Below are 26,139 nucleotides of genomic sequence, written 5' to 3' on the forward strand. Positions count from 1 at the left end.
TTCTCATTTACTTCGCATGGAAGAACAATGCTTTAGAACGGGCTGAAATTATCCCCCCTCTCCAAGAAAAAAAGAAAAAAAAAACGTACACGCCATTTTTATGAGGTACTTGGTCCACCGCTCTCATACCTTGCCCAGACACAAAGTATGGTAGCCTGTTATTAGCTAAACAGCCCATTTTACGGCGTCGCTTTTCCGAGTCGTTTCCTGCAGAAAAATAGCTAGAACAAAAGCGATTTGATGCCACAAGGGTTAAAGTGTATCTGCAGCCTATTCATTCTCTACAAGTTGTCTCTAGATAGCTTACTAGGCCTTTACAGTGCAACGCCACAGATCCTCGGTTTCAGGACCTGCACTTTTGACTGCCGAAGTTCCTTAAGCGCCGTAAACAGCCCCGCAAGGATGCAGTGGATAGAAGGGGTCGAAAATAAAGGTTTAAGAAAAAGCGGGAAGTGAATCTTCCGGGCCTTGTGTGTAGGTAATGTTGCATTTCTTTGCTTTCTTCCTTTTCTCTTCGGGACATCACGCTATCGGATCAGTTCTTTCCTGTTTTCACTCCTCCTGATTGCTCATCATGCCAGCGTCCCGTGAGAAAAAGCGCGTACAAACGATTATCCCACTCAACCCGACCGGGCTACTACTTCGAGATGCATGCGGCAGTTAAGCATCAGCTCTGTTGTAACCGCTCATCACAGGAGACAAGCACAAAGCCTTCTTTCTATACAGCTCAACTCGGAAGCAGTGGCGCACGTCAGGAACTCCCGTCGGTCTTATTCTTTCCAGAAGGGAAGAAGGAAGGGGGGGGGGGGGGGGGGGGGCTAGCGGCATTACTTTTAAGTGCTACCAATGGCCATTAACATGCTAGGAGCAGATACCAGATGCATCTGGGGTTATCGGTGTATTACTTCGCTGGAATCGATTAATTAATAACGACTTATTCAATTAATTAATAATAATAAGGTCATGAAAATTAATAAATTAATGTATTGATTATTTCTTGAAATTCTGATTCGATCAATTCAACATGTATTTTTAATTGCCGAAACAGTTGTGTACATCCGTTTTGCCTCGAAAGCGCTCGAGGTTTCCTGCGCGCTAAATATTGTCGACTTTCGCGAACCCCGCCGACGGCTCTAACTGTTGGAAAAGTTTTTTGCCTGCAGCTACAACGTATTCGTAGACACTCTTGATCACGTGAGCGTTCTGCAAGGGCGCCTTGAGGTGAAATCGGTTTTAAAATTACCCTAACCTAAAGATCACTGAAAAGAAAAAAGAACTCTGACCGGGGTTCGCCCAGACGAGCTATACGTCTGGAACACTAGACCGCAGATATAGTCCCTCCGAAAGATGGGGGACAACAGTTAGACAACACTGCTAATGGTGTGCCAAATAACGGGTTCAGAAGTACAGCGACAGGCGGGAAATTGGGCAGAGAGGTGATCGAATCAAATTACCCCGCGACGCTAAACAACCGCCAGCGTGGCGAGGTGAGAGGCTCGTACCCTTGCGTCAACGCCGCTTATGGACGCATCAGACGCGGGCACAGAACGGGAAGGGCAGTGCACGCGGTTCCATCTATGCAGCGGCATTTGCACCGGCGCTTGCATTATCACTACAAGATGACATTAAGCAGTACCGCTGCGACGCCACGATGTACTGTCCAGCCTGTGGTTCTGGCATGTCTTTTACCGCTCAAGCGTGGAAGCCGAGGGTTCTAATCCCCAGTGCGCGCGATCAGATATGCGGCGCGGGCAGCGCTGGCATTTGGGTCGTCACTGGGGTGGGCACTTTGAGACCGCCTGACCCGAGCCAAGTTCTCGGAACTCTAATCCAGGCGGATATGAGGGCTGTCTCATGTTCATCTGGTCCATTCTTGGCGGTCGCGCGTACGCTCGAGTGAATCCACGGTTGTGCATGAGACTGCGTGGGTAATGAAGGTGACGAGCGTCGGGACCCTGCGGAGCGCATGGGAGTCGTGCGAGCTCAATCATTAATGCTAAAGCACTTCTGAAGTCACGGCTTCAATGGTTAAAGTGTGTCTTCATCCCTGCCCCTGAGAGACCGGAGTATACACGTGGAACTGTGCCGCAGAAGCGCGTCGGAGGCGCGCTACTCGGGGGGCTAGCTTGCTGGCTCTTTTTTATTGCGATAGTATGACTTATGGCATAAAGCTTACATTTCAAGTATATGTTAACTCCGTTTCGTGGACATGCGCAAGAAGAGAGCGGTTGTTTGTCAGCTCACCAGCACTTGTCAGCGCATTCCCATTTTAAGGCGTTAAGGGCCCTGGCAGACAGACAGACAGACAATGTGTCGCAGAACAGCCGGTGTCATCAGATGTGCTAACCATGAGCGAAAAATCTTGTAGGACCACCTTGAGGCGCCCACTGAAACCCCCTGGCTTGTAAAGCGTTGCTCCAACAGATGGCGTGTGAGCAGAAGCAGAAAGTTTTCGCCGCTCGCGAGCGCCGTATGTTACTCATGAGGATTAGTGTCACCAGATAAGGTTGCAGAGTATCGGCACTCTTTTCTCCTATTGTTCCGTGCCACCGCCGTGATCATTGGTCAGTTCGCGTCACGTGACATTTATTTACACTGCGACGGTTCATGGGCACCTGCATTTTGTTGTTCATGCGTTTTCTGTCGGTCAACTATGGTAGTCTCAGCTTGTCCTCCCTGCACTGCGGCTGCGCGCAACTCGCGTCGTTCCGAACGCGAATCGAAGATAACGCGCTTCGCAGCATTTCAGCTGCACAAGTGTGCCCGAAGATGCCGTGTTGCTGCGTCTTCGGCACTGTTGCTTACAAATAACTTCGCCAAAGTTAGCGGTGAGGCCGCAGAAGCGGAAATCTGGCAACACTGATAAACACCAAAATGGCTATCGTTGCTCACTTGCGTGCCTCAGTGACGGTACTCTGTATCTATAGTGACACCAATAAGGATGACATGCGAGTGATAATGCGTAATGCGCCGCGAACGGACGCTATCGTGTCCCACGCTTAGGGGCGAAGCCTACTTGTCTCCCAATGTTTTCGTTTCATCAGTGTCGAGCAGGGCAGTAAATGCTAACAAAATCGGAATTTCGTTTTTCCGGCGCATATGTGTCACTTTTTTGACCTGCAAGCGCTTGCCAACTTAATAGCTGCCTTGGCTGACGTGAAGATATTGCTTTACCAGAAAGTAAACAAACCGATACTGAAAGCAGCTTTTTACTTTTAAAAATCAATTTTCTCAACTTTCAATGGGAATCGCCGTACTTCGTTGTTAAAGAAGTCGATTTTTTTAGAACAGACCTTGCGGTTATAATGCTCTAGTCCATAACCCTTTATCCCTGCGGTGTATTAAATGTGAGTGCGATCAGTGGCTAAGGCGTTGCGCTGCTGAGCACGAGGTCGCGGGTTCGATTCCCGGCCGCGGCGGCCGCTTTTCTGATGGAGGCGAAAAGCAAAAAGCGCCCGTGTGTACGAGATTTCGGCGCGCGTTAAAGATCCCCAGGTGGTCAAAATTAATCCGGAGCCCTCCACTACGGCGCGCCTCATCGCCTGCGTTGCGTCGGCGCGTTAAACCCTACAACCAATCAAATGTGAGTGCGAGATAAACATTGCAAATTTGGTGCGAAACCTTGGAGGTGGTCATTCATTGAAACACCTGAACGAGTTCTCTCGTTATTGACGTTAATAATGCGTCCATTTTTACGGCTAGTGACCTCATCATTGCCACATATAATGCATCATATTTTTTTTTTTCTTGTGATACTTCAGAATGCGCAAAGCACACAAGGCTTAGCTTTTAACCCCAACACAACGATTTGAGTTTTCTTCCCCGCTTTATTTCTCTTCGCAGACGAACGGCACCTTCACTCGTGGCACGAGCCAGGTTCTAGAAATGCTCCTTACGGACGACCTCACGTTCAAGGTGTTGTCCGAGGGCCAAAGCGAGCTTCGTGGACGAGTCAAACAGCGCCTCTACTCGGACGCCTTCCTAAGTGGTGAGTTTGCTGGGCACGCTGACATTATAGAGTTTTAGTGTACGCTGCTCACTATGCTAAATCTCTCTAATATAGAGTTTTAGCATAGCGGCTAGCGTACGCTGCGCTACCGTCGGCTGGTACCGGAACGCGACTGCGCATGCGCGCGCGGGCATGGCGAATTGGCCACCGGAAAGGATGCACACATGCCCAGTCGGGTCGCGGTACGCGCCGCTGACAACGTAGCGCACGCTAGTCGCTACGGTAAAACTTTATATTAGAGAGATTTAGCATAGTGAGTAGCCTACACCTCTCCAGCCGTGTACCGGGACCCGACTGCGCATGCGCCCAGGCACGGCGCGGAGGGCTGCCTGTCTCCGGAACGGATTCGCGCATGCGCATTCGTTCCGGGACTGGTGGGACGGACCCGGAACGAATGCGCATATGCACAGTCGGTCCCGGTACCCACCGCCGCCAGCGTAGCGAACGCTACCCGCTATGCTAAATCTCTCTATTGGCTATGCGTGTGTAATTCCGCTCTCGCCGATGCCTAAACATAATTTAGAAAATGGTACGAGTGATCGCAATAGCAGGAAAGCAAGAAAGTACGTTAAGAGAAATTCTTGTAACCCGTAGTATAGGCTCCGATATTTACGTCTTTCTGTAAACGGAGTTTCCGTCCGCCCGTCCGTCCGGGCCAAACATTTTCCTCGCGTGGTTCTTGTCGCACGCGGTCAAGGATAAGCTCAGAAGCAGCTCGATCTCTTGCCCTTATCTATCTGCTCTGGTAGAGATAAACTCAGACTAAACTTCTTGCATCTATTTTTTGTAACGTTTATTGAAATGTAGGAAAAACACCCGGGGGTCTCTTGCTAGTTCGTCAGGCCCCCTTAGGGGTAGCGATAAGTTAAGCTTCACTACGGTTATGGGTATGGGTGGGAAATAGCAAGGGAAAATAGCAGGTTGGGATATGAAATGCAGGAGAGTGTCCCACACTGCCTTCGCTAAATTAGGTGGGTAGGATTGACGCAGGAGATCATTTAAGGAATTTGGTCGTAAGTTAGCGGGAAAGGTGTCTAGGAAAATCTGTCTTTCAGTTTGAAATCGAGGTCATGTCCAAATAATGTGTTCAGTGGTGTCCGGAATTTCACAGGGGATACAGATGCCTTGATTAGGTGACGAATAAAAAAACTGTTGTCGTTTTGCAGGGCAAAGGTTCGTAAGTGTCATTAGCTGTCTTACGCGGACTTGAATTGACTGTGAAAAAAAAAGGGGGGGCACGCAATGTTTCTAAAATGCCGAGGGTACCGGCTATTTTGTATGCTATGACGCTTACAGAGCTCAAAAAAGACAGACCACCCACAGAATACAGGGACGACAAACAAGCGATGACTTCCAAATACATTTACAGGAAGAGCGCTTACTTAAATACACACTCAAACAAACAATGCAAATCAGATAGCGGCCTGGAACAACACTGCACGAAAGTAAACCGGTTGAAGATGGCTACCAGGGCAGTGGCGGAGCAATGACGATGCAAAGAAACCTTCAGGCTTTTCGGTTATCTCGTAGACGTTAACTACTTCTCTCCTGTTTTGACAGTACAGTGGAGGAAGCGCTTATGCATTACTTCCCTTCAAGTTCTGTCCCAGCCGACCTGGTAGCCGTTTCTAAACCGTTTACTTTCATGCAACGTTCTTCTACACCGCTATCTGACCTGTCTTGACGGTTGTTTGAGTGTGTATTTGAGGAAGTCTTCTTCCATAAAATGAAGTTAGACGTCAGCGATAGCTTGTGCGTGATCTGTTTATTGTGTGCTACAGGCACCGATGTTCCTGTTTTCCTTTGAGCGGGGGAGCAGGGCGGGAGTTTAAGTCTGGGTTGACTAAAAGCAAGGCATATAGACGGGGTAGGCCACCCAAGTTGCAGCATAAGGTGCACGAAAATAGCTCCGGGCTGTGATTCGTAAGCTATCACCTCGCCGAAGGCAAAGAAAGCATTTCAAAAAAACCCTGGCTTCCTTTTCGAGTTCTCTTTCAGTGCGTAATGGGGGCGGCTTTCTTTGTTTTTGTTGTTGTTGTTTTGTTGTTATTTTTTGCACAGCATTTTTACCATAAGCCAGCACCTCAAACTTTCTACGTGTATATGATTCTGCTAGAAAATATGTCCTACCACTGCTCTGCATGCTTCTTCTCACATATCTTAACTTAGAAAGGTGAAGAGCAGGGTTATTTTCCAAGACGAGTGCGAGGGTGGATTGAGAGGGATCAAGAGACGTCCATGGGGAAATTTCATGCTTATCTGCGGAAAATGCATGGGGAGGTGGAAGCGAGAAAATGATATCAGGCACACAACCGATAACTTGCGACCTTAAAAGTAAACATGGTATAAAGGTTTTTTTATTGAAGTATCATCTGCCAGGTGATACAGTTATTGGATCAGGGCTGCACGAAATGTTAAAATTCAAAGCGCGTGGGTTATTTATCCCACGTGAAATGTTCGCGGGGGCGTTATCTATAAAAATGACACCAGACAAGACTGAGCCACCGTGCTGCGTGCGGGCAAAGTTTGGGGACGACGGAGTGCGCTAGGTTAATGCCAGTTTTCCGGTATACCTTACGATGCTGAGAACCTAGTTTTCGTGAACTATGGTGAATTGAGCTTCAGCAGCTGTACATAAATTAGGTTTTTAAGGCGGAGACCATACGGCGATGAGTTTTCAAAGGAAGTGCTCCGCTCTAGTCGCTAGCGCAACCAACCAAAGCGGGGACGACCCCGCGCTTCCCGCCTTTCATTGGCCACCTGCAGGCGTAGCAGTTGGTTTTCAGAGCAAAGCTATAAATATAAAGTTTTGCACATTTCCTCTGGGCGGCCGCCCGTAGGCGAAAGCACTGCGCAACAAAGCTAACAATAAATGAAAGCTGACTTCATTGCATACGCCAAAAATGTCACCTGGTGAAAATTGTTATGTAACCTGCACGGACAAGAACGTGCAGGAATTTCTGAAATGGTTGTAAAATGGACTATAGCTTGAGAGTAGTGTCCCGCCATGTACAATCGTGTGCTTGTCCGTCACGCTTCCACGCTTCCACTGTGGTCTCCCCTCTCGTCGCGGCTGCCCTGTCAAGCAGAGGCGCCCGTGCTGCTCATGTCCGAGGGCAACAGCTCGGCTGCCGGCCAGGCCTGGCTCTCGGTGGACAGATCCTGCCGCCTGCACTACTCCGTCTTCGTGTCCGGCCTGGACGCCGGGGAGCGCCACCTGCTCGAGCTGCTCGAGATCACGCCCGCCTACAACGTCATGCCCAGCGCCAGGAGCGTGCAACGCGTGCTCCAGAGGATCACCGGCGACGAGGTGCGTGCGATTGCCTCATCCATTGCCTTCTTAGTAGCCCAGACTCGCTGCAAACTAACGTCGGCGACAACGTCAGATGCTTTGCCGGAAACGTTCTTTAAATTTTAGGTGTTAGGGGCGAAGGCCTTAGGGGCTGGGGCTGTTGGCGTCTCCTGTCGTCGTCGTCGTCGTCGCAATCGTCCTTTCATGTAGTCACGGTACTAAAACACCTGGAAACTTGTTTACACCTCGCGCTGGAGCGCTTCGTAACGCGTACCAAAGAAACACCGGTACATTCGTTTAAGCCTCGCGATAGACAGCTTCGCGGTTCAAAGACACGAGACTTTTACAGCAAAGCTGTATACCTCTACCTCCCAACGGTTTAGTCTCCCTTGGCAAGAACGCCGAGGCGCCCAGAATGCTCTTATACACTGCATGCTTCGCCCCTTCCCAGGTTTCGCATTCGTGGAGGTGGGCGGGGATTTTTTAACGCGCCGAGCTACAACACCTGGGCCACGGAGCAAGATAATATATGTGTAGGAGGCTAAGCCCCTATTCAGGCGGGCGCGGGTGAGCGATCAGATAATGTCGCAATGAAAACCAACGCGGACTACAAAGCTTAGCAGCTGCGACGGCGAGGGAGAGGGTAGCGGCATCTTATGAGCGAAATGATAGCGGCCACAGTACATGCCGTGGCTGCGAAGTGGAATGCCGATCGAGGCCGCTTCGCAGTTTCTCCTGAAACAAAAACCGCTAGATTAACCTGCGACAAGTGCTTGTGGCGCTTATCTGGCCGCCCTAGGAAACGAAGTTTCCCCTCCTGCATTGCTCTTACTCCGTGACCTGAGCTATGAGGTGTGTCGTAGGGGACGGCGGCTCTGGAGTAATTTTGACCGCCTGCAGAAATATTTAACGTGCGCCGAAATCTTGACGCACGGACGTATTTTTTTTTCTCCTCCATCTGGAAAGCGGCCACTGCGGCCGGGGTGGAACACGCGTCCTTGGGCTCAGTAGCACAAAATGCATAACTCATTGAGCCACCGCGGCGGATAAATTTGGTGCAGGCAGCACCAGTGGGCGTGAATTAAAAGCGCGATTCGCCAAGTCTGATTTTTGTCCGTAACCCACGTTCGGTTCCCGGCCGCGGCGGCCGCTTTTCTGATGGAGGCGAAAAGCAAAAACGCACGCGTGTACGAGATTTCGGCGCACGTTAAAAATCCCCAGGTGGTCAATATTAATCCGGAGCCCTCCACTACACCACGCCTCATGGCCTGCGTTGCGTAGGCGCATTAAAACCTACAATCAATCAATCAATCAAATCAGTCAATGTCATTAACCCACAATTGCTGACGTTCTTAAATATGCGAACTTTCTATTGACTTCGCACAAAGCAGCCATTCAGCGACCTAAGAACAAATTGCTCCGGTGAAACTTGCATTATTTAGCAGAGGCTGCGGCTTTATAATGCATGAGAATAGAGGTAGATCCGAGTATGGCGTTTTTGAACGGTGAAATTTCGGGCAAGATCAGTGATTCAGCGTTTCGAGGGAGATTGAAGTGGCCATAATTGTGGTGCGCAGTTTAAAATTCATGAGGGAAAAACACGCGAGCTTCCGCCGTTCCGCTCTGCCTGCGGCACATGCAGCGATCTGCGAGGAGAAAAGGACCGCAAATAACGCCTCGGCGTTTTATAACCGGTGTTTATCAATGGCCGCGCATGGTTTGCTGAAAAGCCGGCGCGCTGCTGGCGAACAAATCGCGTGCCCGTATCTTACGCCTTATCGCGATTGAAGATGGGTGCACATTGCTGGCACTGAGCAACAGCTGCAACTCGCGTGTCGGGAGCCTTCAAACCTTGTGTAAGAAATCAGAAACACCCTATGATAAGAATCAGAATCTATGGTGAGAAACCAGAATCACCCAAAAGAATTTGCTTGTGTCGTTAAGAGAGAACACCGCATACATGACGCGGCGCGTCGGGCATCTCGTCTTATAGGGAAAGGGTACCACCTTGTCGTTACTAAACCTAGACTGTCCGTATTTCATCGACGATATTATCGATCTATTGCAGTGGGGACGCATAGCGTTCAGAGATAAATGCGTGCACGGCAAACGCTTTGGCAATCGGTTCGCAAACGATCGTCTGTGCAGGTTACTTTGTTGAATACTTCTTCGACGTTTGTGCATTCTTTAAGTTCATTGCGGAGCACAAAGTCGCTTCAGAAAACTTGAGTATTTCAAGAACTTTGCATCGTCCTTGGTTACGGGACAATATCAGTGCAAGAAACTAACTGTCTCAAATAAAATAAAAACTGCGGTGACAACGCCGTCGAAAAAGACAAGAAAACTTTTCGTGGTTTGTCGCACGGTCGTCTTTCGCGTGTCGCACTGTCGTCTTGTCGTATTATTGTCGTGTCGGAATTCTGGTGTTCTGTCGTGTGTCGTATTCCTGTCCTGATTTTGATGTTCAGTCATGCCGAATTCCTGTCTTGCCGTGATCCTGATGCTTCATCACTAGTTGCACATGGCTTGCATGTCATTGCCCATTGTGAAGAGTAGCGTAAATGACAGTTCTGTTGTTACTACAGAAATGTTTGTCGTTGAGAAAATTGAAGTTGTCGTTACGACAGAAATGTGTGGCGTAACAACAGATGGTTTTGTCGTAACAACAGGACTTCTGTTGTCACAACGAAGTTTTTTGTCGTACGACAGGAGTTCTTGTTAGGTTTTTGCGGTACTCCTGTTGTGTTTTTAGACTAGGAACAAGTGAATCCTTATTTTTCTCTGTTTACTGCGAAATTAATGGTGTTCTTATCTGACGTCCACCGATGCGCAGCTCGAGGACACTCTGGAAGAACCCAGCGCGGCGACACTGCATCGACTCAGCGGCGGATCATCGTATCTTCTGGTCACCTCGAAAGCGGGAAAATCGAAGCAAGTCGAACTCAGGGGACACATTCGAGATGTGAGTGCACTCTCGCCATCACGCGGGTCAGGAAGCAGCGCTTTGTATCGGTTCTCTTGGGAGAACCTTTACTCCACCAAGCTTCTGAACAGCTTCCAGTCGCATTAGGGTTTTTGCTAGCTATTATGGTGGTGGATCCCAACCAAAAGGCACAGATAATTAAAAGGATAAGAATGGGGTGGAGGGCATAAGGCAGGCATTCTCAGGTAATTAATGGCAGCCTACCATTGTCCCTGAAGAAGAAAGTTTATGACAGCTGCATCTTGCCGGTACTCATCTACGGGGCAGAAACTTGGAGGCTCACTAATGGCGAATTCCATTGGGAGAACAGGAGCAAGTGGAGCGAGCAGCCAGAGCAGCACACGGGAGTAACGGGGACGTGTGCTTTCGTTCCGCGAATGAAACATTCGAGCTGCTCCGGGAGCAGTGAAAAGAGGGGGAGGGCGCGATGTCAAGAGTCATGCGACCAAACTTTTCCCGCTCTCGCTTCCCGGAGCATTTCGCGCGCTCGTGTTGTAACTTGTCCGTACGCTGTTCCTCGCCAGTTTTGCCAGATACGTGCCGGTGGTTTTGTGTCTGCCTTCCGCATGGCGACGAATGAAGAAGCCGAGCGGATGTTCATGCCCATGATAGGGTCACCATCGTATCTCCCAAAAATTAGCTGCGGACGATAACAGCACCCGCGGTCTTTTCCAGACACGACTCCACCTTCGGTCGCTAGACGGTATAAAAATAAACGGGAGAAACTGGTCAACCAAGAGCTATTTCTTCAGAACTAAATGTGCGACGTGTCAACACAGTTAGTCCGTAGTTTTGTTTTCGTAGTTTTTCGAAGAAAATAACCACTCTAGCTATTAAACAGCACATATTTATGCTGATGTTACGACAATTGTACATGTAATTATTGTAATTATTCTGAAAGTTACTTCTCATGTTTGCAAGTAAAGAGCGCGAAAGTAATTTTTTCATTTATCTGCCACGAAGGAACTAATCGGCTTAGCAGGAAATTAACAACTGCGCTGAGATTTATAGTAGTCTATAACAAACTGCCACCTTTTCTTTTTCTTTTCTTCGTACGCCAGCTGGTATCACAATTTGTACGCAAGCATATGCGGCACAACGGCATAACCGTTGTAACAAAGACCTGTAATCGTTTAATTTTTAGCAATACACTCCTATCACGTAGAGCTAACTGTAGCGATGTTTATTTAATCGCCTACTTCTAATCCTGCTAATACTCGCAATTGCCAGTTGTTCTGTTAAAGCCAGAAACTTTATTTTAGGCGACTCGACTGCACAAGTACTTCATATAACTTACTTTTAACTTGCACCGCTGAAGGGCGACCCAATGTTTGAAAAAACGGTCTCTGTTTTAACAGCTCTTGGAGAACATTGGATATCTGTCCTCACCTTTTGTCTTCTCTGCTTGTCTTCAAACCGAAATTTATTTTAATAAACCCGACTTGCGAAGTTTTTTCAACCATAAAAATTAAATGCCCAGTGCATTGGGGAGTTGTGCAGTTTGGCTTGGTGCCTACAGTCACCAAGAAGTATTCAAATATGTAATTATAAAACGATTGTTTAGTAGCATTCATATAAAAAATTATTTATTTTTTAATTTACAAGTTGCGAATCACAAGACGTAAGTATGCCTAATTCCATAATTTTTTTTTTTTTTTTGGGGGGGGGGGATATTTTGCAAAGTTGGAATATTATTGTTGGTTGAAGAAAGGTGCTCTAAAGTCTTGAGGAAAGCGAAAGAAAAACATCTGCAAGAGAAAGCACACGGGCAGGATTGATTTTTTCGGGCCTTTGGCACAAAAGCGAAAAATTCCAAACAAGAAAGCTTTTCAAGCGCGTGGGGCTCAGAACAAGCACTCAACCTGTCCGCTACTTGAGAGGCTGTCCGCCATAGCGACGCCGGGGGAATAGCCACCATGCACGGGCATTGGCACGTCAGCCCTTATATAGCCAAGGGATAGGGAAACAAAAGGTCCTACAAGTCTAATGTCGGAAGAAAGGAAAAAAAAAACGACAATGAGTAGAAGTGTGCAGTTTACGTTTTACTTTTTTATCTTTAGAACGCCGGCCGGGACCTTTCCGGAAACATGAAGTGCACAAACTGTCGGGACACAAAGGACGAACGACAGCAAGCGCGCGTGGTGTCATTCCTCCTTTGTGTCCAGCCGGTTTATGCGTTCTTTGTACTCCACACGATGTACTCACCCAACTTTCTGTTTGGCCTGAAGAACCTTGCGTTGAATCAGAAAGCGAACGAGAGAGTGTAAGAGGAGGGCGAGAGGGAGAATAATTTAATACAATCAAAAAAGGTATGTCCGACAGGGAACCTGCCTAGCTAATCTAGTTTAAGAAAGTGACGATAATGGCTGTGACGGATGCATTCTCAAACATACGCACAATGCACATAAGAACCTCGCACACGCGCAGGCAGGAGTTCAACTTCCGAAGTGTTTACGTCTCAGGCAGGGCAGTCCTCCGTCGTCAAGGAAATTTCAGAGATTTTGCAGTAGCCTGTCACAGAAGGAAACTTGGAAAGCCAAGAACAGCATTCAACACTGCTGCAAGTCTAATCACAGGCATTTTAACCTCTGAACCTTTTACAGTGCATTTTAACTTTTCCGGTGGCTATTTGTTCAAGAACATTTATATGCCAGCCTTCCTGATGTTTGATTTTCTCCGGACTCCACGGTTCCCCACCGACAGAAAAGAGCACTTACGTTTGTCGTGTTTCGTCCAGTCAGGAGTAAATCATTTACATTCTACCCATTTTAATATTTGAATTTTAGTTTAATTCCCGGTTTCAACTATCTGGCCATTGATTTTAGTGGTTCAACGTGAGGGCTAGTCGGTAGCAGATTTGCTAGCCACGCGTAAACTCTGGCTTCCACTTTCGAGACTGACTGCATGCAGTGTTATGTTCTTGAAAAGTTTCCAATTTATTCAGATAGCCATGTATCGAGGCCATGTGTGCGCCCTGCCGCGACGAAACTCACCAAAATAAAGGATGCGTATAAATGGTTAGCAGCCGATAACGCTGGCAGACAGACCTGCTAAGTTACTCTTGTGGTGTAAATGTTTCGTGTGGGTTGTATAATTATGTAACGGCGTTATATGATTCCCGTCACATGCTGTCTCCTCCAGACTCGTTCCCCGCAATCTATAACACACAGTTACGCACTTTCAAGCGATCATGCATGCGCGGCTCCTACAGATCCACATCCCGGACAACTGCCTTCCCGAACTGGCCAAAGTCAGAGTGCCTGGCGGCGTGCCTGATCGGACCTACCCGAGTGACGAGGGCGCGGAGAACAACGAGATCTACCGCATCGAGTCCAACCACAAGTGCTACTACGATGGCGAGGTCTTCGACGACGGGGCCCAGTGGACGGCGCGGCACGAGGAGTGCGTCATGTGCTCCTGTCAGGCACGTGCAGTCGACGTCATTCATCATGGCGGTAGTTTTTATTGGCCAAGAGGACAGGCATGGAGGAAAGAATATTCAGGAGAGGCCTGACGTCACTTTTTCTGAATCCGCTCCGCCACCTTACGATGTCCGCGTGGCCCTCCGCCCTTTTCTCTGCACCTCTTCTGCGCTCGCCTTGCTATACTTCAGATCAGATAGTACCTTATCGGTCACGCGAACACCAAATGAGCGGCGGAGGCCGCCATACCTGTAGTAAATCAGCCATACTCGGCTGGTCCGACGTCTGTACAAACAGTCTGTACAAACAGCAGCTGATCGTGCCCGCGAACCCCAGAAGAACCAGCAGCGAAATCTATCTGAGTTCAGTAGTAGCAACGGAGCAATACTGACGCTCTGTGGACATCCTTGTGGACGAGGCACGGGTGACAATGACGTCACTCCCGCCACACTCAGGGCAATCCGTTGGGAATACTAAGGGCCTCTCCTGAGTATTTTCTGCTCTATGGGGGCAATTTTATCTATTTTGAGTGATGTGGGGGAAGAGGAAGGTGCGGGTACTAGGTGATATGACCTCACCGCTGGGTTTGCTGTGACCCACATTTGTTAGAATACGGTTGGCGTTACCCACACTTCGCAAGAAAGGAGAAAAGGGCTAAGTGATGGACAGTTCCGTTAGTGGAAGCAGTGACCAGTGTTCTCACCGACTGGCTATCTAGTCCGACGTGGTGCAAGCGTTGAATGAACATGGAGTCATTATTTAAACGTATCATATGTAAACTTGGGGTACGAATAAAGAGAGAAAGGGAGAGCCAAGCATTTTATAGATGAAAGATTACCTGGAATGTTAGCTTTTAGGTCGCCACACAAAAGACAAAATAGCAATGTTCTTCCTTACCGTCCATTGCAGAGAGGTCGTCTGGTATGTGACCCCGTCGTGTGCCCTGCCGTCCAATGCCCCAACCCTGTGACCCTTCCTGGTGAATGCTGCCCAACTTGTCAGGGTAAGTGCGTGTATTACATAGAACGCTTGAGTTGACGTCTGAATCAAAGTTTGTGAGGAGGCTGACTGAATTGTGCAAATTCGCGCCATCAACCGGCCCTGCCCTGTTTGTTAAATTGGATTCTCACGTGTCTACTGGGGCTCAACAGGGCAGTAGGTCTGTGCTATCATCGGCTACTATTGATTTGCTCAAATAAGTCGAAGCCAGTGACTGTACTGGGCGGGTGCAGACAACCTCAACCACCAGAGACTAGTCTACCACGTTGGCGCGCTCTAATTTGTGCCTTGAACACCCACTCGCCGGTTTGTTTCAACATGCATGTTGCCGCTACGTTTTCGCCTGTTTATTTTTTTCTATTGCATCGTTCTGGGTTCAGAAGGAACTAGTTGTCGTACCCATAAGCCCCGTGTACATGGACGCGACGGGGGCGGGGTGAGTTGAGTGGCGGGTTCAGCTTACCTCGACGCGTCCGAGTTTATATGAACCCCGTCCAAAGAATCGAGGTGAGGGGAGCGGCGTGGTTCACGGAAAAGGGGCTACCGTATTTTCACGATTCTAACGCGCACCCTCTTTTGCTAAAAGGTAGCTTAATATTTGTGTGCGCGTTACAATCGGGCTCAAAACCGAAATAGGCTTTAAAGCGACAAGCAGCATTGCCATGCGCAACGGACACGAAGTACCCGCAAAATCCAACTCAATCCAATAAAAACAATCCGTCAACACCACGTGAGTGAATTTCGGCGCACTGATTCCTCAATGGCATGCCGCATACCCTGGTCAGCTGTTGCACATTTTTTTTTGTGCTTCTGCTTAGCCCCTAACGCTTAGAATTATGAAGATCAAGGCACTTGAAATCGCAAGCAATTTCAGTGTCCCCGCTATAACTTTATTTCCAGAAGCAGCTGGATAAGCAACCTTATGAAGCACAATTCATTTTTGGCTTCCAGAGCTGCATGCCAAATAAAATCTCCCTCTTCCAGGTACGTGGTGTCATGTCTTTTCCGTCTGCGCAGTACCGTCAGTGTCACATTTTTTTTTTTCGAATTTTCCTGCGCGAAGTTACCCGCGCGTTACGATTGGGGGCGCGTTAGAACCGCGCAAATACGGTATTCTGCTCCCCGCGGCCCGCCGACTCAGCCCGACGAGCGAGCTAACCCACCCCCTGCCTCCGAGTTGACTGGACTCGCCGCGACGGCTCTCTGACCCACCCCGTCCGCTTATACATGGGGGTGTCGAGACCAAAAAACCTGTTTATTTCGACTCAACGCGCCCTCGTCGGGTCAATGTAAACTCACCTTGCCCTAACCTCGCAGACGAGTCGGGCGGCTTGAACGCGACCTTCGCGCCTGGCGAAGCCCACTCGCCGCACGGATGCTTTCTTGAAGGAGACAAGAAGTTCCACCTGGCAGGATCAAAGTGGCACCCCTACATCCCACCCTTCGGATTCAGCCGATGCGCTGTGTGCACCTGTCAGGTACGTGGCTCGCGCCTTCTTGGGGAAAAGGTCTTTGTTGCCTTTGCACAGTGCAAAGAAATCTGTTTTTTTTTTCTTTATTCATCATTCATCATCATCGTTAGTAAGAAAGAAGTATACCGAATACGAACACCTTGAGGGCAAGTTGGATAAAAGAATCCGTAGCCTAATTTTTAACTTCACTTTTTTTTTTACTTTTTATCATCAAAATACTGCACGTTAGTCTAAGTGAATCGACGTGTTATCGTGATTAGCCGGGACGGTTTTTGTAGCCTAACTGTGGCGCCAGGCAATACATCCGGCGAAAAAAAAGAGGGCACTATCATTTCTCCCGCACGGCAAAGATCCCACACGTGTCCCCTCAGCAGAACATACGCACTAGATCGCGGTCCTATGGGAGGCGCATGTAAACCAGAGTGCAAAAAGGAAAGCACTGAATAACGTTCCCTACGCAATTGGCTGCATAGTCCTTTTAACAATTTACGGAATAAAACTGGGGGCACCGCTTCATCCTACTTATACGGTCGCACGACAGGTATAAAATATTCCTACTACTTTGCATCCTTTTTTTTTATAGCTGGCTCCGCAATACTGCAAGCATTAAAATGTACTAAGAGGGTTTGTAGACAACGCTCTGTTAATATGCACACTGCCAAGTACGCTAGCGTCAACCAGCGTTTGTATTCCTACATCTTTCGTCGCCATGGCCTCGTCACTAGAGGCAAAGAGCCTTGTACTGTCCGCGCATGCAACCGTAGTGCCAGTGCGGGCCCGGCCGGCTCAACACGTGCTGGAATCGCGCAGTAAATCCCCGGCCTGGAACTACAGTAAACACTTCTTATAGCGAAGCCATGGTAACAAGAAACTAACTTTCTTATAAGTGACATTTCGCTAAAAACGGGTCTGTCTTTCTCTCTATGCGTGGCAGCGGGAACCATAAAAAAAGCGGATTTTCGAATAAAGCGAACTTTCGAATTTATCGGTTTCGAATGAAGCGAAATTTCGAATGAAGGAATTTCGTTACAACGATGGTTTACCGAATCTAGCTCTCAATCCAAGAGGTCACCGGACCTCTACCGGGCTTGCTCTCTTCAGAGGTTATGCGTATACTTGTGGCTGATGCGTTCGAAGTACAAGCAGTATGTATGTAATCAGCCCGTGTCTTTTCCTTCTCGCTTCATTCATTTTGCTCCAACAACCATTCCATTGCGAACGACTGCAGAATATTTTCCTGGCTGAGAGGCAGTCCGGAGTAGAAACAGAAAAGGGGCATGCAACACCGCTTCGCGCGGCAGACCGCGTTGGAGTGCAAGACAATTATTTAAACTATAGCTGAACGGCCCGAGACTGTAGTATACCCCGGCGCTCCCGACTTGCGAAAAAGGAGCAGGTTCGATTAGCCTCTCTGCAGGCATCCAGCGCACCGATAAGAGTAAATAATTCTGCGCAAATCTTTGCGGTACTCTTTTGTTTACGCGTACGCTCGGGCAGCAGCGGAGGCTCCGGCAATTACAGTTCGTCGTTTAAAAAGAGCCTCGTTTTTGTACCGCCCGATTTATAATGCACGCGTGCCTTTGGGGGCTCGAAGCTCGGTAATTAAAGTGAGGATGGTTTCGGCGCCGGTACAGCGCACGAAATTCCCAGGCACAACTTGCAACGTTTTCAGCTCGAGCTCCGCCGACCGACGGGGCCCTTTTACCGACTATAGCAAGAGTACGTGAACTTCGCAATTGCAACCTGCCGACAGGCGGCGCTAGGAAGTTTAAGAGGTGCCTACCGATTTGATACAATGTCTGTCGAAGCTTTTCCACCATCGAAAGAAGCACTACAAACCCCCAGTCATGTCCTCAGTGCGGGTTTAACGTTCTAACTATGTTCTGTCGGCGATGGAGAAGCATGTTTAAGCTCACGTTTGAGCGCACGTGGTGCTTGATGTGCCTGTGAATAAACGCGCACTTTTTGCGATGTGGGAAGCGAGTTCACCACTCACGCTGGCCTTACAAGCGCTACTGCATCGAATAAAGCAGGAATTAGTTTCTTGGAGGATAGCTCGTGTGCTCATGTGACCAAGTACACAGGAGTTTACCGTGGGGCGCAGGTTAGATTCCCGGCCGCGGCGGCCGCTTTCCTGATGAAGACGAAAAGCGAAAACGCCCGTGTGTTCGAGATTTCCGCGCATGTTAATGATCCCCAGGTGGTCAAAATTAATCCGAAGCCCTCCACTACGACGCGCCCCATCGCCTGTGTAGCGTCGGCGCGTTAAACCTCATAATAAATCAATCAACTTCACCGTGAAGCTGACGTTCTTACGCATATAGGCTGTTTATTTTTCACTCAACCAATTTCATTAACATTTTGTCGTAAATTTTAGTACCGGCACTGGTACTGGGGCATTGTAGATCAGCGGCTCAAAAACCTGTGCGCCTTGCGACGCAGTGCTTGCTTTCGTAGCAAAAACAAATCGATTTCCGCAACATCAGCGCTCACACTCCCGTGAGTCAGGATTGCAGCGCATACCTGCGGGCCACAAAGAGATGAAACTCGCTGATCGTTTCTTGAGCACGTTGGCCGTGTGTCTGCTTGCTCCGCTTCAAGCTGCGTCAGAAGACGATGGTGTTTCTGCCGCCCCTGGCTGGGAATGTGCCCCCCCTCCCTCTCAACCACCGCCCCCAAACCCCTCACGGTTTCCCTTCCCATTCCTTCCTTCCCGTTCCCATTCCCCCTGTCCTTCACACTTCTCTACCACCTCTCTTCTAATGCTACCTCCTTTTTCTTCTCTTGCCCGCCCCTCCTCCACTTCCCAACTCCCCTCCGTAGCCCGTCCCTCCAATAGCGCCTTGTGTCGTCGCACCTTTCAAATATCCGACCCTCTTATTCACAGTTTGGCGTTGCCGGGGCAACCAGCGTGGCGGCTATCGTCACCGTCAATGCTTGTGCATTTTAAAGTGGATAGTCTTCCTTGGGCTAGGGAAAGTGGAAAGCTTTGGTCGGTTGCTTAAGTTCGAAATATTGTTGGTGGATCGGCTAGCAAGTGGTTGTCTGACTGACTGTCAATTTGTGTGTCACTTATTACCCTCGAGTGCCGACCACTGACAAGGGGGCGATGCATGGGTGACCTTTGGCTAATAAATTGCTAGTGGATTCGCGTGCGACCAATTGGTCACTTGTGGGTCACGCGATTCACGGGTGAGGGGGGGGGGGGGGGGGGTAAGGGGAGGAGCTGGATGGCTAAGGGGAAGTTGAAGTAGAGGAGAAGGCATTGGAAGTTTCAGGGAGGATGGAGAGGGTAAGGGAGGGTGGTGAAAAGAGAGAGGATAATAGTAAGAGAAGTGTGACGGTAAGGGGGATATTAATTGGCGAAATAATAGGGAGAGGGGGAATGGAGGACGAGATGGGAGGTAGTGAGGCGAAACCAAAGGATGGGGAGGGTAATGCGAGAGGAAAGGGTAGGGTCGTTGGAGGGGAGCGAGGATAGGACATAGGAAATGTATGGGATTGGATGTGGAGGAGGATATAAAGCGAAGCGAAGAGTTGGATGGGGGAAGGATAAGGAGAAAGGGAATAAGGAGAAGATAAGGGTGCGATAAGTAAGGAGGATGAATGGGGGAAGAAATAAGGGAAAGCGGGAAAATTAGGATGACTGCGATGTTGCAGGGGCGTCCCAAACGCTGTCGTGTTTCGAAGTAATTGGCAGCAAAGCAAGTATAGATACCGCAGCCAATTTTTGTGGTTTCCTTTCATTTTTTTTTTTTGTCGTTATTGCTGATGGAGTGGTCCAGCTGCCGGTGAGAGCTGAAATTTGTCTCATTTGTGGCATCGCGCCCTTTCTGTTTTGCAGCCGATTTCGCTTACAGTGGAGTGTCGACGCATCACATGCCCACCCCTGAACTGCCCGGAGAAGGACGCTTACCGGGAGAATGCCCTTTCGTGCTGCAAGAAGTGCCCGAGTGCGTACCTTGTATGTTTTCTCATACGGACATCATTAGAGAGAGGCTGACAACTTCGCTTTAAAAAAAATATTCTTTACTGTGTGAACAAGCTAAGTTTAAATTCACATAAGGTTATCGATTCACCGATTTTATTTCCTCAATTACGCAAGGGCTCAAAGAGATCCGCTTAAAGGACAATGAACTGAGCTTCGATTCGGGCATAGTGCTTCTTTCAAAATTTAGACTCACGTTTTATGAAATCAAAAGTGTTTTTTTTTTGCCTGCAAGAACAGACACCACCTAACGATTCTTCAATCAAAGCTTGTCATAAAATCCCTGTCGTAAAAGGTATCTGAACCTCCAAATAAAAAGGCTTATTAATGATTCACTAAGCACAACGATTTTCTCGCGGGGCCTGTTTGTGCAATACCTTCTTACGGGCGCCAAAACCTAGGCTTTGTAAGTGCAGTTGTTACGCAGATACCTCGAATATGTTCCAGGCGGGCGTATAACCATTATGTGTCCATTCATTTTGGAACGTCAAGTCCGATAAGCGCATGTAATTTTGTATTTCGCCAGACATTATCCCTGTGAAATCTCAAGCTGGAGGTGTTCCAACACAGCTCCACGATCAGGGCTCAAAAAAGACACCGAAAGACATCTTGACCAGTGGAGGTAAGTCTTAGATTTATCCGCGCTACAGTCGCACCTCGTTATAACGAAGTAATATCGAGGCAGTAAATTAGTTCGTTATATCCAGTATTCGTAATAACCATAGAGGTGAAAAGCGGCTCTAATAAATCGGCAGTCTGGCTCGCGCAACAATCCTAGATAAAAAAAAACGCATGGTTCTAGGCTTCGAATTGACTATGAACGAGGTACTCCTTATCTGCCTCCATGTGGCATTTAGAACTTAACAGACCGGAAATTGAAACGTGAAATTACAACAGAACAAAGTCCGGAAAAAACAGGCCTACGTTCTTATTTCTACTTGAAGGAGGATGGGGCCTTCGCCTGGTGGCTTTTCACAGTGTGAGTGGAATGAAGTTTTTCAGTGTCCACGCAATAAAGGGCCTTAACCGACTAAAAATGATTGTTTTGTCTCACTTTTTTAAATTTTGCTTTTATTATGCTACCTGTCGAGTTTTGAGCCTCGCGGGAACCAAATATTTATCGTTACAGCCGATATCGCGCGGCTCTCGAGGTTTCGGTTTCGTTATAAAATGAATAGGTGTCATTGAAATGAAACGTGACCAAACAAAGTTCTTATTTAGTTCGCTATATCCAATAATTCGCTATATCAGTGTTCGCTATAACGAGGTTCGACTGTATAGAACAATTGAGTGTTCACTGCGAAGATGATGGCATCGATGAAACACTGGCCCCGTTTATCATTCCCTCAAGACAGTGTCGCTTACAGAAGCAGATAGAGCTGGACACTTATTTTGAGTAGTTCAACGTGTATAGTAACAGCTTCATAGCTATGTGCTACGTGCTTATATCGTACTTACGCACCTACACGCATCGCCGGCAACTTCCGGGCGCTCGATCTTCGCTGTTCAAAAGAAAAACACATGGTGAAATTTGGCACTAGATGAAACCCGGCTCGTGATAAATTTGCCACGTGGAACCATCACGTAACGAGCTTTTTCTGCTATTCTGCAACAAGATGGGCGGGTCTGAGGCTCGTTATACAGCACACAAATCTGAAATCTCCTTGATCCTAATGTAAATTAACACCATACATTCGTGAAAAAGACAAAAAAGAACATGAGAACGACTCACCTGAAAACATCTCCTTGTTGTGCCTAGCGATTTTGTCTTGCCGGTGCCTTTTCTCAGATGTTGTTGTGGTATTCATTTATCAAATGTATCGCACCCAGCTAGACAAACTATCTTGTTTTAATCGGAATTAGATAAGCCTAATATTTTCCACACGAATGTACTGAAATTGTTCTGACGACTGGAATGCGAAGTTCAATACCTGATTCATGGTGCACGCGGTGGAAGAAAGGCATAGAAACGCTTTTTGGGTTTGATTTACTAACGTTAACCTCGGTTTATTAATGTCTGCTACTTAATTTCTCAAATGCCTTAATTTATGTAGCCACCAGAACCGATGACGATGGGATAATTTTCTATTTATGGGCTGCTTTGGATTATATTGCTGTTGACTTTCTGCGTGATCACGGAGCAGACGCGTTTCATAAATTCAGCATGATCTTCCTTCTGTTTATGCGTACTTCTAACAGAAATTAATTTATTCCCCTGCCCCACAAAAAACAGGATGTCAGTTTCAGCTGCAAGTTTTCCACAACGGTGAAGAATGGCACCCAACAGTTCAGCCGTTCGGCGAAATGAAGTGCATTAGATGTCACTGCAAGGTAGGTACCTTGAACAATTATAACAATCATGTTCAAGTGGTCATTATTAGTTTCAGCAATCTGGAAACTACACCGCTTACGTGCTTTAAAAATCTATGCTTGCTGATTACTTGTGTATCATTTATGACGTCAAAGAAACACGTTCGTGTGTCTAGCCGCCGGCCTGTACTGGTGCCATCATATCTGGAACAAGATTTGTGAATGTCAGAAAATATTTGTCTCACTAGCTTTGTGAGAGCCATTGCCTGTTTACAGGAAGCATTTTTCTGTTAAGGAGTACTCCATTAAACGTACAGCAATGCAGCCAGGAAGCTTCCGGAAGAATAAATTCCTATAAACGTACGAGGTCGTGTTCCGGTTGCTTTTGATGGCACCTGTACATCACAACTATTGGTAAATGATTACAAAAAAAATCAACGTCGATTATGATACTCTGCAACGAAATAATTGGGGGCAGATGTTCGAGCGTTTGTGGTCTCCTATATATTGAAGTAACGAATTATGTATTATGATTAAAAGAACGTTGGCTGGCGCGGACAATGTGTTTTTCGGCACAATGCAAACTGATCGGAACGTCGCGGAACTGCGTCCTTAACGGGGAGATCGCGGGTTATGCCTGGGCGCGGTTCACAGCAGTTGCCGCAAACTGACCTACCACCATCTGACCTACCTTCAACGCATGCAGTGTCGCCACTGCGCAACACGTCTCTTGCGGCAATCCGCTTTCCTCCTCATGCATCCACTGTACTTTCCGACGCTTTCCTCTTCGCTCTCTTTTTGTTATCACAAGGGCTTAAAAGCTGCAATTTAAAAACATGAAAACGTAAATTCGGAGTCATCACGGGCGGCAAAAACAGCTGATGGAGTGCGGCCGAACTTTGCAGTAGCCGTAACAGCGAACTGACCTGTGGGTCGCCATCACGGGCTCTGGAGCCTAACCCTTCTCGTTACTTTCGCGCCATGAGGGGTAATCTGCAAAGCTTTCCTGCTTGATTGTCGGATTTGTGATTGCTTGCTGACTTTCTTTCTTGGCGCACTATTGGTTGTCGACGTTCGCTTGATTGCCCGCTTGTATGCTCGCGAGTCTACAACTTCCATGAGGTGAATTCATTGCTATTTATTATATCAGTACTTAGTAAGTGACTTCTTGGCCTCTTCTTTTTTATTTGCGCTGCCCGTTTCCCAGCCTTAGCATAATGTACAGCGGACGTCAAAAGTTTTCGGAACGCGATTTCGAAAATGTACGTTAATTTCTCCGCTATCTAATAGGCCAGCACTTTATTTGCCTTCCTACGCGAAGGATCGCAGAATAACACTTCGTAGAATCATCACCTACCCGTAGCAGGAACTAAGCCACCAGGCAGCAGAGAAATTGACTTCGAATTTCGAAATCGTGCGCTGAAAACTTTTCATGCCCGGTTTACGAACGCATGGCTTATAACCATATTCGCCATTGTCTTAAGCATGCAGATTTGTATTGTCCTCAAGAAAACTGTTTTCCCCGTCTCTGTTTTCCCCCAAAGGACGGCAAGTCCCGCTGCAGGAGGCAGCGGTGTGCGAAGCTTTCGTGCCCAATAAAGTTCCAAAAAGAAGACGAATGCTGTCCGCGCTGCGCCGATAACGGTACACGAACTCTTCCTGCCTCGTTCTGCACTATCCTCAAAATTAATTCGGAAACCACGCAGGTCATGTCTTAAATAGTCAGCAACGTCAGTGAAGGGAACCACTAGTTTTGGTACACCAACCAACAACCAGGTATTTGGGGCGCAGTAAGATTTACTACATAACTAGCATAGGCTCGCAACATCGATGGGAGACGAAGGCGCATGAAACCATCGCTGTCGTGTGGCCCTGACGGAATACACGTGCTATTTCTTTGGCCTCAATGATCTCGCGGGTCGTTTGGTTCCGGTTCGTCGCTATGATATAACACTTACGTATTCGAGGTCTAACTAAAATGTTTTATTTGTGCTTGCTAAAGGTGGCGCTTGGGAGCAGGTGTGCGATTATTTGTTCTGAGACACATTTTTTTTCAGTAGTATTTTATGTGCTTCTGGGACCCGTAAGCGATGCTACGTCAGCATCAGTATGAGCGGGAGCAGTGTTGTTCTCCTTCCCTCCATAAGTAACAGTAGATTATGAATGAAGGCGAATGTTTTGTCCCCAGCTTTCTCGCTCAAAATTACGAATGCTCAGGAACCTAGTGGAACCACAGTAGGCAAAGTGATATTTCGCATGGAGCAGAGAGTCGACTTGGACATGAGCGCTGTGAAAGAATTTTCCGGAAGTATAAATAGTTTTTGCCTTGCTCGCTGTCAAAGGTTAGCGCCCATACCTTTAAATGGGATAGTTTCCCTGGCTCTGGAACGTAGTAGAGCTAAGCGCAGAACTTCAAACTCCGCACAATGCAAGCTAACACCGTCAGTATTAGCAGTGCCAAAATTCTTTAAATTACGCTAAATAACTGCAGAATAATTACTTCTGAAAGAATTGCGATGAGCCGGGAAGCTGCACATGATATGTCCGAAGTCATGTCCACTTTCGCCGATGGTTAACAAGTTCCCCACCTGTCGCAGGTGAGGGCCGCGCCGGAGACCGACCACCGCGGCGGGCAGGGAGGAAGCGCAAGAGCCGAGGCCGTGGGCCGTGGAACTGAGAGCACCCGGGGCCCTGACTACGTCGCGAAGGCCACCCATGTCACACGCACGCGCGGTTGGACGCTGGCAGCTGTACATTCCACCCACGACCTTCCGAGCGAACAACACTGACTGAGTCGTCAGAAGGCCACGTCGGGTGACGTCGTTGCCCCGCCGTCAGGTCGGAACGTTCCTCCTTGGTCGCCGGTGACTTTGTTGGGCCATCGACGGAATTCCACCGGTGGCAGTGCTCTCAAACTGGACTCGCGGGCCTGTGGCGGTGTTTTCCCGTAGCCGGCGCGTCATTCGTTGAGCGCGAAGAACAAGCCCCTCGTCTCGGTGCGGCGCCGCCGTCGTCAGTGTGAAGCAGGGTCCTTGTGGTGCTGCGTGCCGAAAAACGTACCCGAGTGGTGCCGGTGGACTCCTTACAGCGCCCAGCGGTTCCGCGCCTGTTGCACCCTCTTCCTGTGCTACGTGTCAATGTAGTGCGCGGATTGCGGAGGTCGACACGGCAAAGTGAAGTGAAGCGAAGCTATAATACTCATCCGGCCGCCCTTGCACTTTTGCCGTGACGCGCAAGCCAAAGCTGCAGCCATCTTCGCCCGAAAAGTCGGCAACGCTGGCTATATTTTTTCTCCCCCCCTCTAGCTTTCTCTTCCTGCTGAACCCTTTGTGTCCACCGGGAGCGCGTGTTCCTTAACCGTGCCGAACACTGTTTGCACAACCGTGTGGAGTGGAGTTTGATGCATTAGTGGTCATTTTGTGTCGGAAAAAAGCTGAAGCACGTGCTTAACGACCCCTATCAGTATTTTGTTTCGCAGGGACAAGAAACGAGGACATTAACGTCGCTTACTTCTTCATCTCATTACGGCAACTTCTGACCGAGCAAATTGAGCGTGCCTGGTGTCATGGAGGTTGTTGTTCGCATATTCCATAGTATTTATGCACTTTAGTTTCGCACTGTTTCTACCATTATTGTTTCGGAATTGTAGCAACGAACGCGGTTT

At 48.2% G+C, this 26,139-nt stretch overlaps 1 protein-coding gene across 1 annotated transcript in view; it reads left to right on the forward strand.

The window, feature by feature from the left end:
- The window catches only part of Sog (chordin short gastrulation), a 327,634-nt gene extending 301,713 nt beyond the window's left edge, over positions 1 to 25,921 (forward strand). Inside the window, exons 13-23 of the mRNA XM_077677340.1 lie at positions 3,844 to 3,988; positions 7,096 to 7,319; positions 10,135 to 10,263; positions 13,496 to 13,708; positions 14,616 to 14,709; positions 16,023 to 16,183; positions 20,022 to 20,130; positions 20,692 to 20,787; positions 22,399 to 22,496; positions 24,020 to 24,119; positions 25,073 to 25,921. Of these exons, the coding sequence (XP_077533466.1) occupies positions 3,844 to 3,988; positions 7,096 to 7,319; positions 10,135 to 10,263; positions 13,496 to 13,708; positions 14,616 to 14,709; positions 16,023 to 16,183; positions 20,022 to 20,130; positions 20,692 to 20,787; positions 22,399 to 22,496; positions 24,020 to 24,119; positions 25,073 to 25,152 (1,449 nt within the window). The 3' untranslated portion in view covers positions 25,153 to 25,921. The remainder of the gene's footprint in view (positions 1 to 3,843; positions 3,989 to 7,095; positions 7,320 to 10,134; positions 10,264 to 13,495; positions 13,709 to 14,615; positions 14,710 to 16,022; positions 16,184 to 20,021; positions 20,131 to 20,691; positions 20,788 to 22,398; positions 22,497 to 24,019; positions 24,120 to 25,072) is intronic.
- The last annotated feature ends 218 nt before the right edge of the window (positions 25,922 to 26,139 follow it).

Source organism: Haemaphysalis longicornis, unplaced genomic scaffold (assembly GCF_048455015.1).
Source record: "Haemaphysalis longicornis isolate Haplotype H1 unplaced genomic scaffold, Haemaphysalis longicornis Haplotype H1 scaffold_7, whole genome shotgun sequence".
Taxonomy (NCBI): Eukaryota; Metazoa; Arthropoda; class Arachnida; order Ixodida; family Ixodidae; genus Haemaphysalis; species Haemaphysalis longicornis.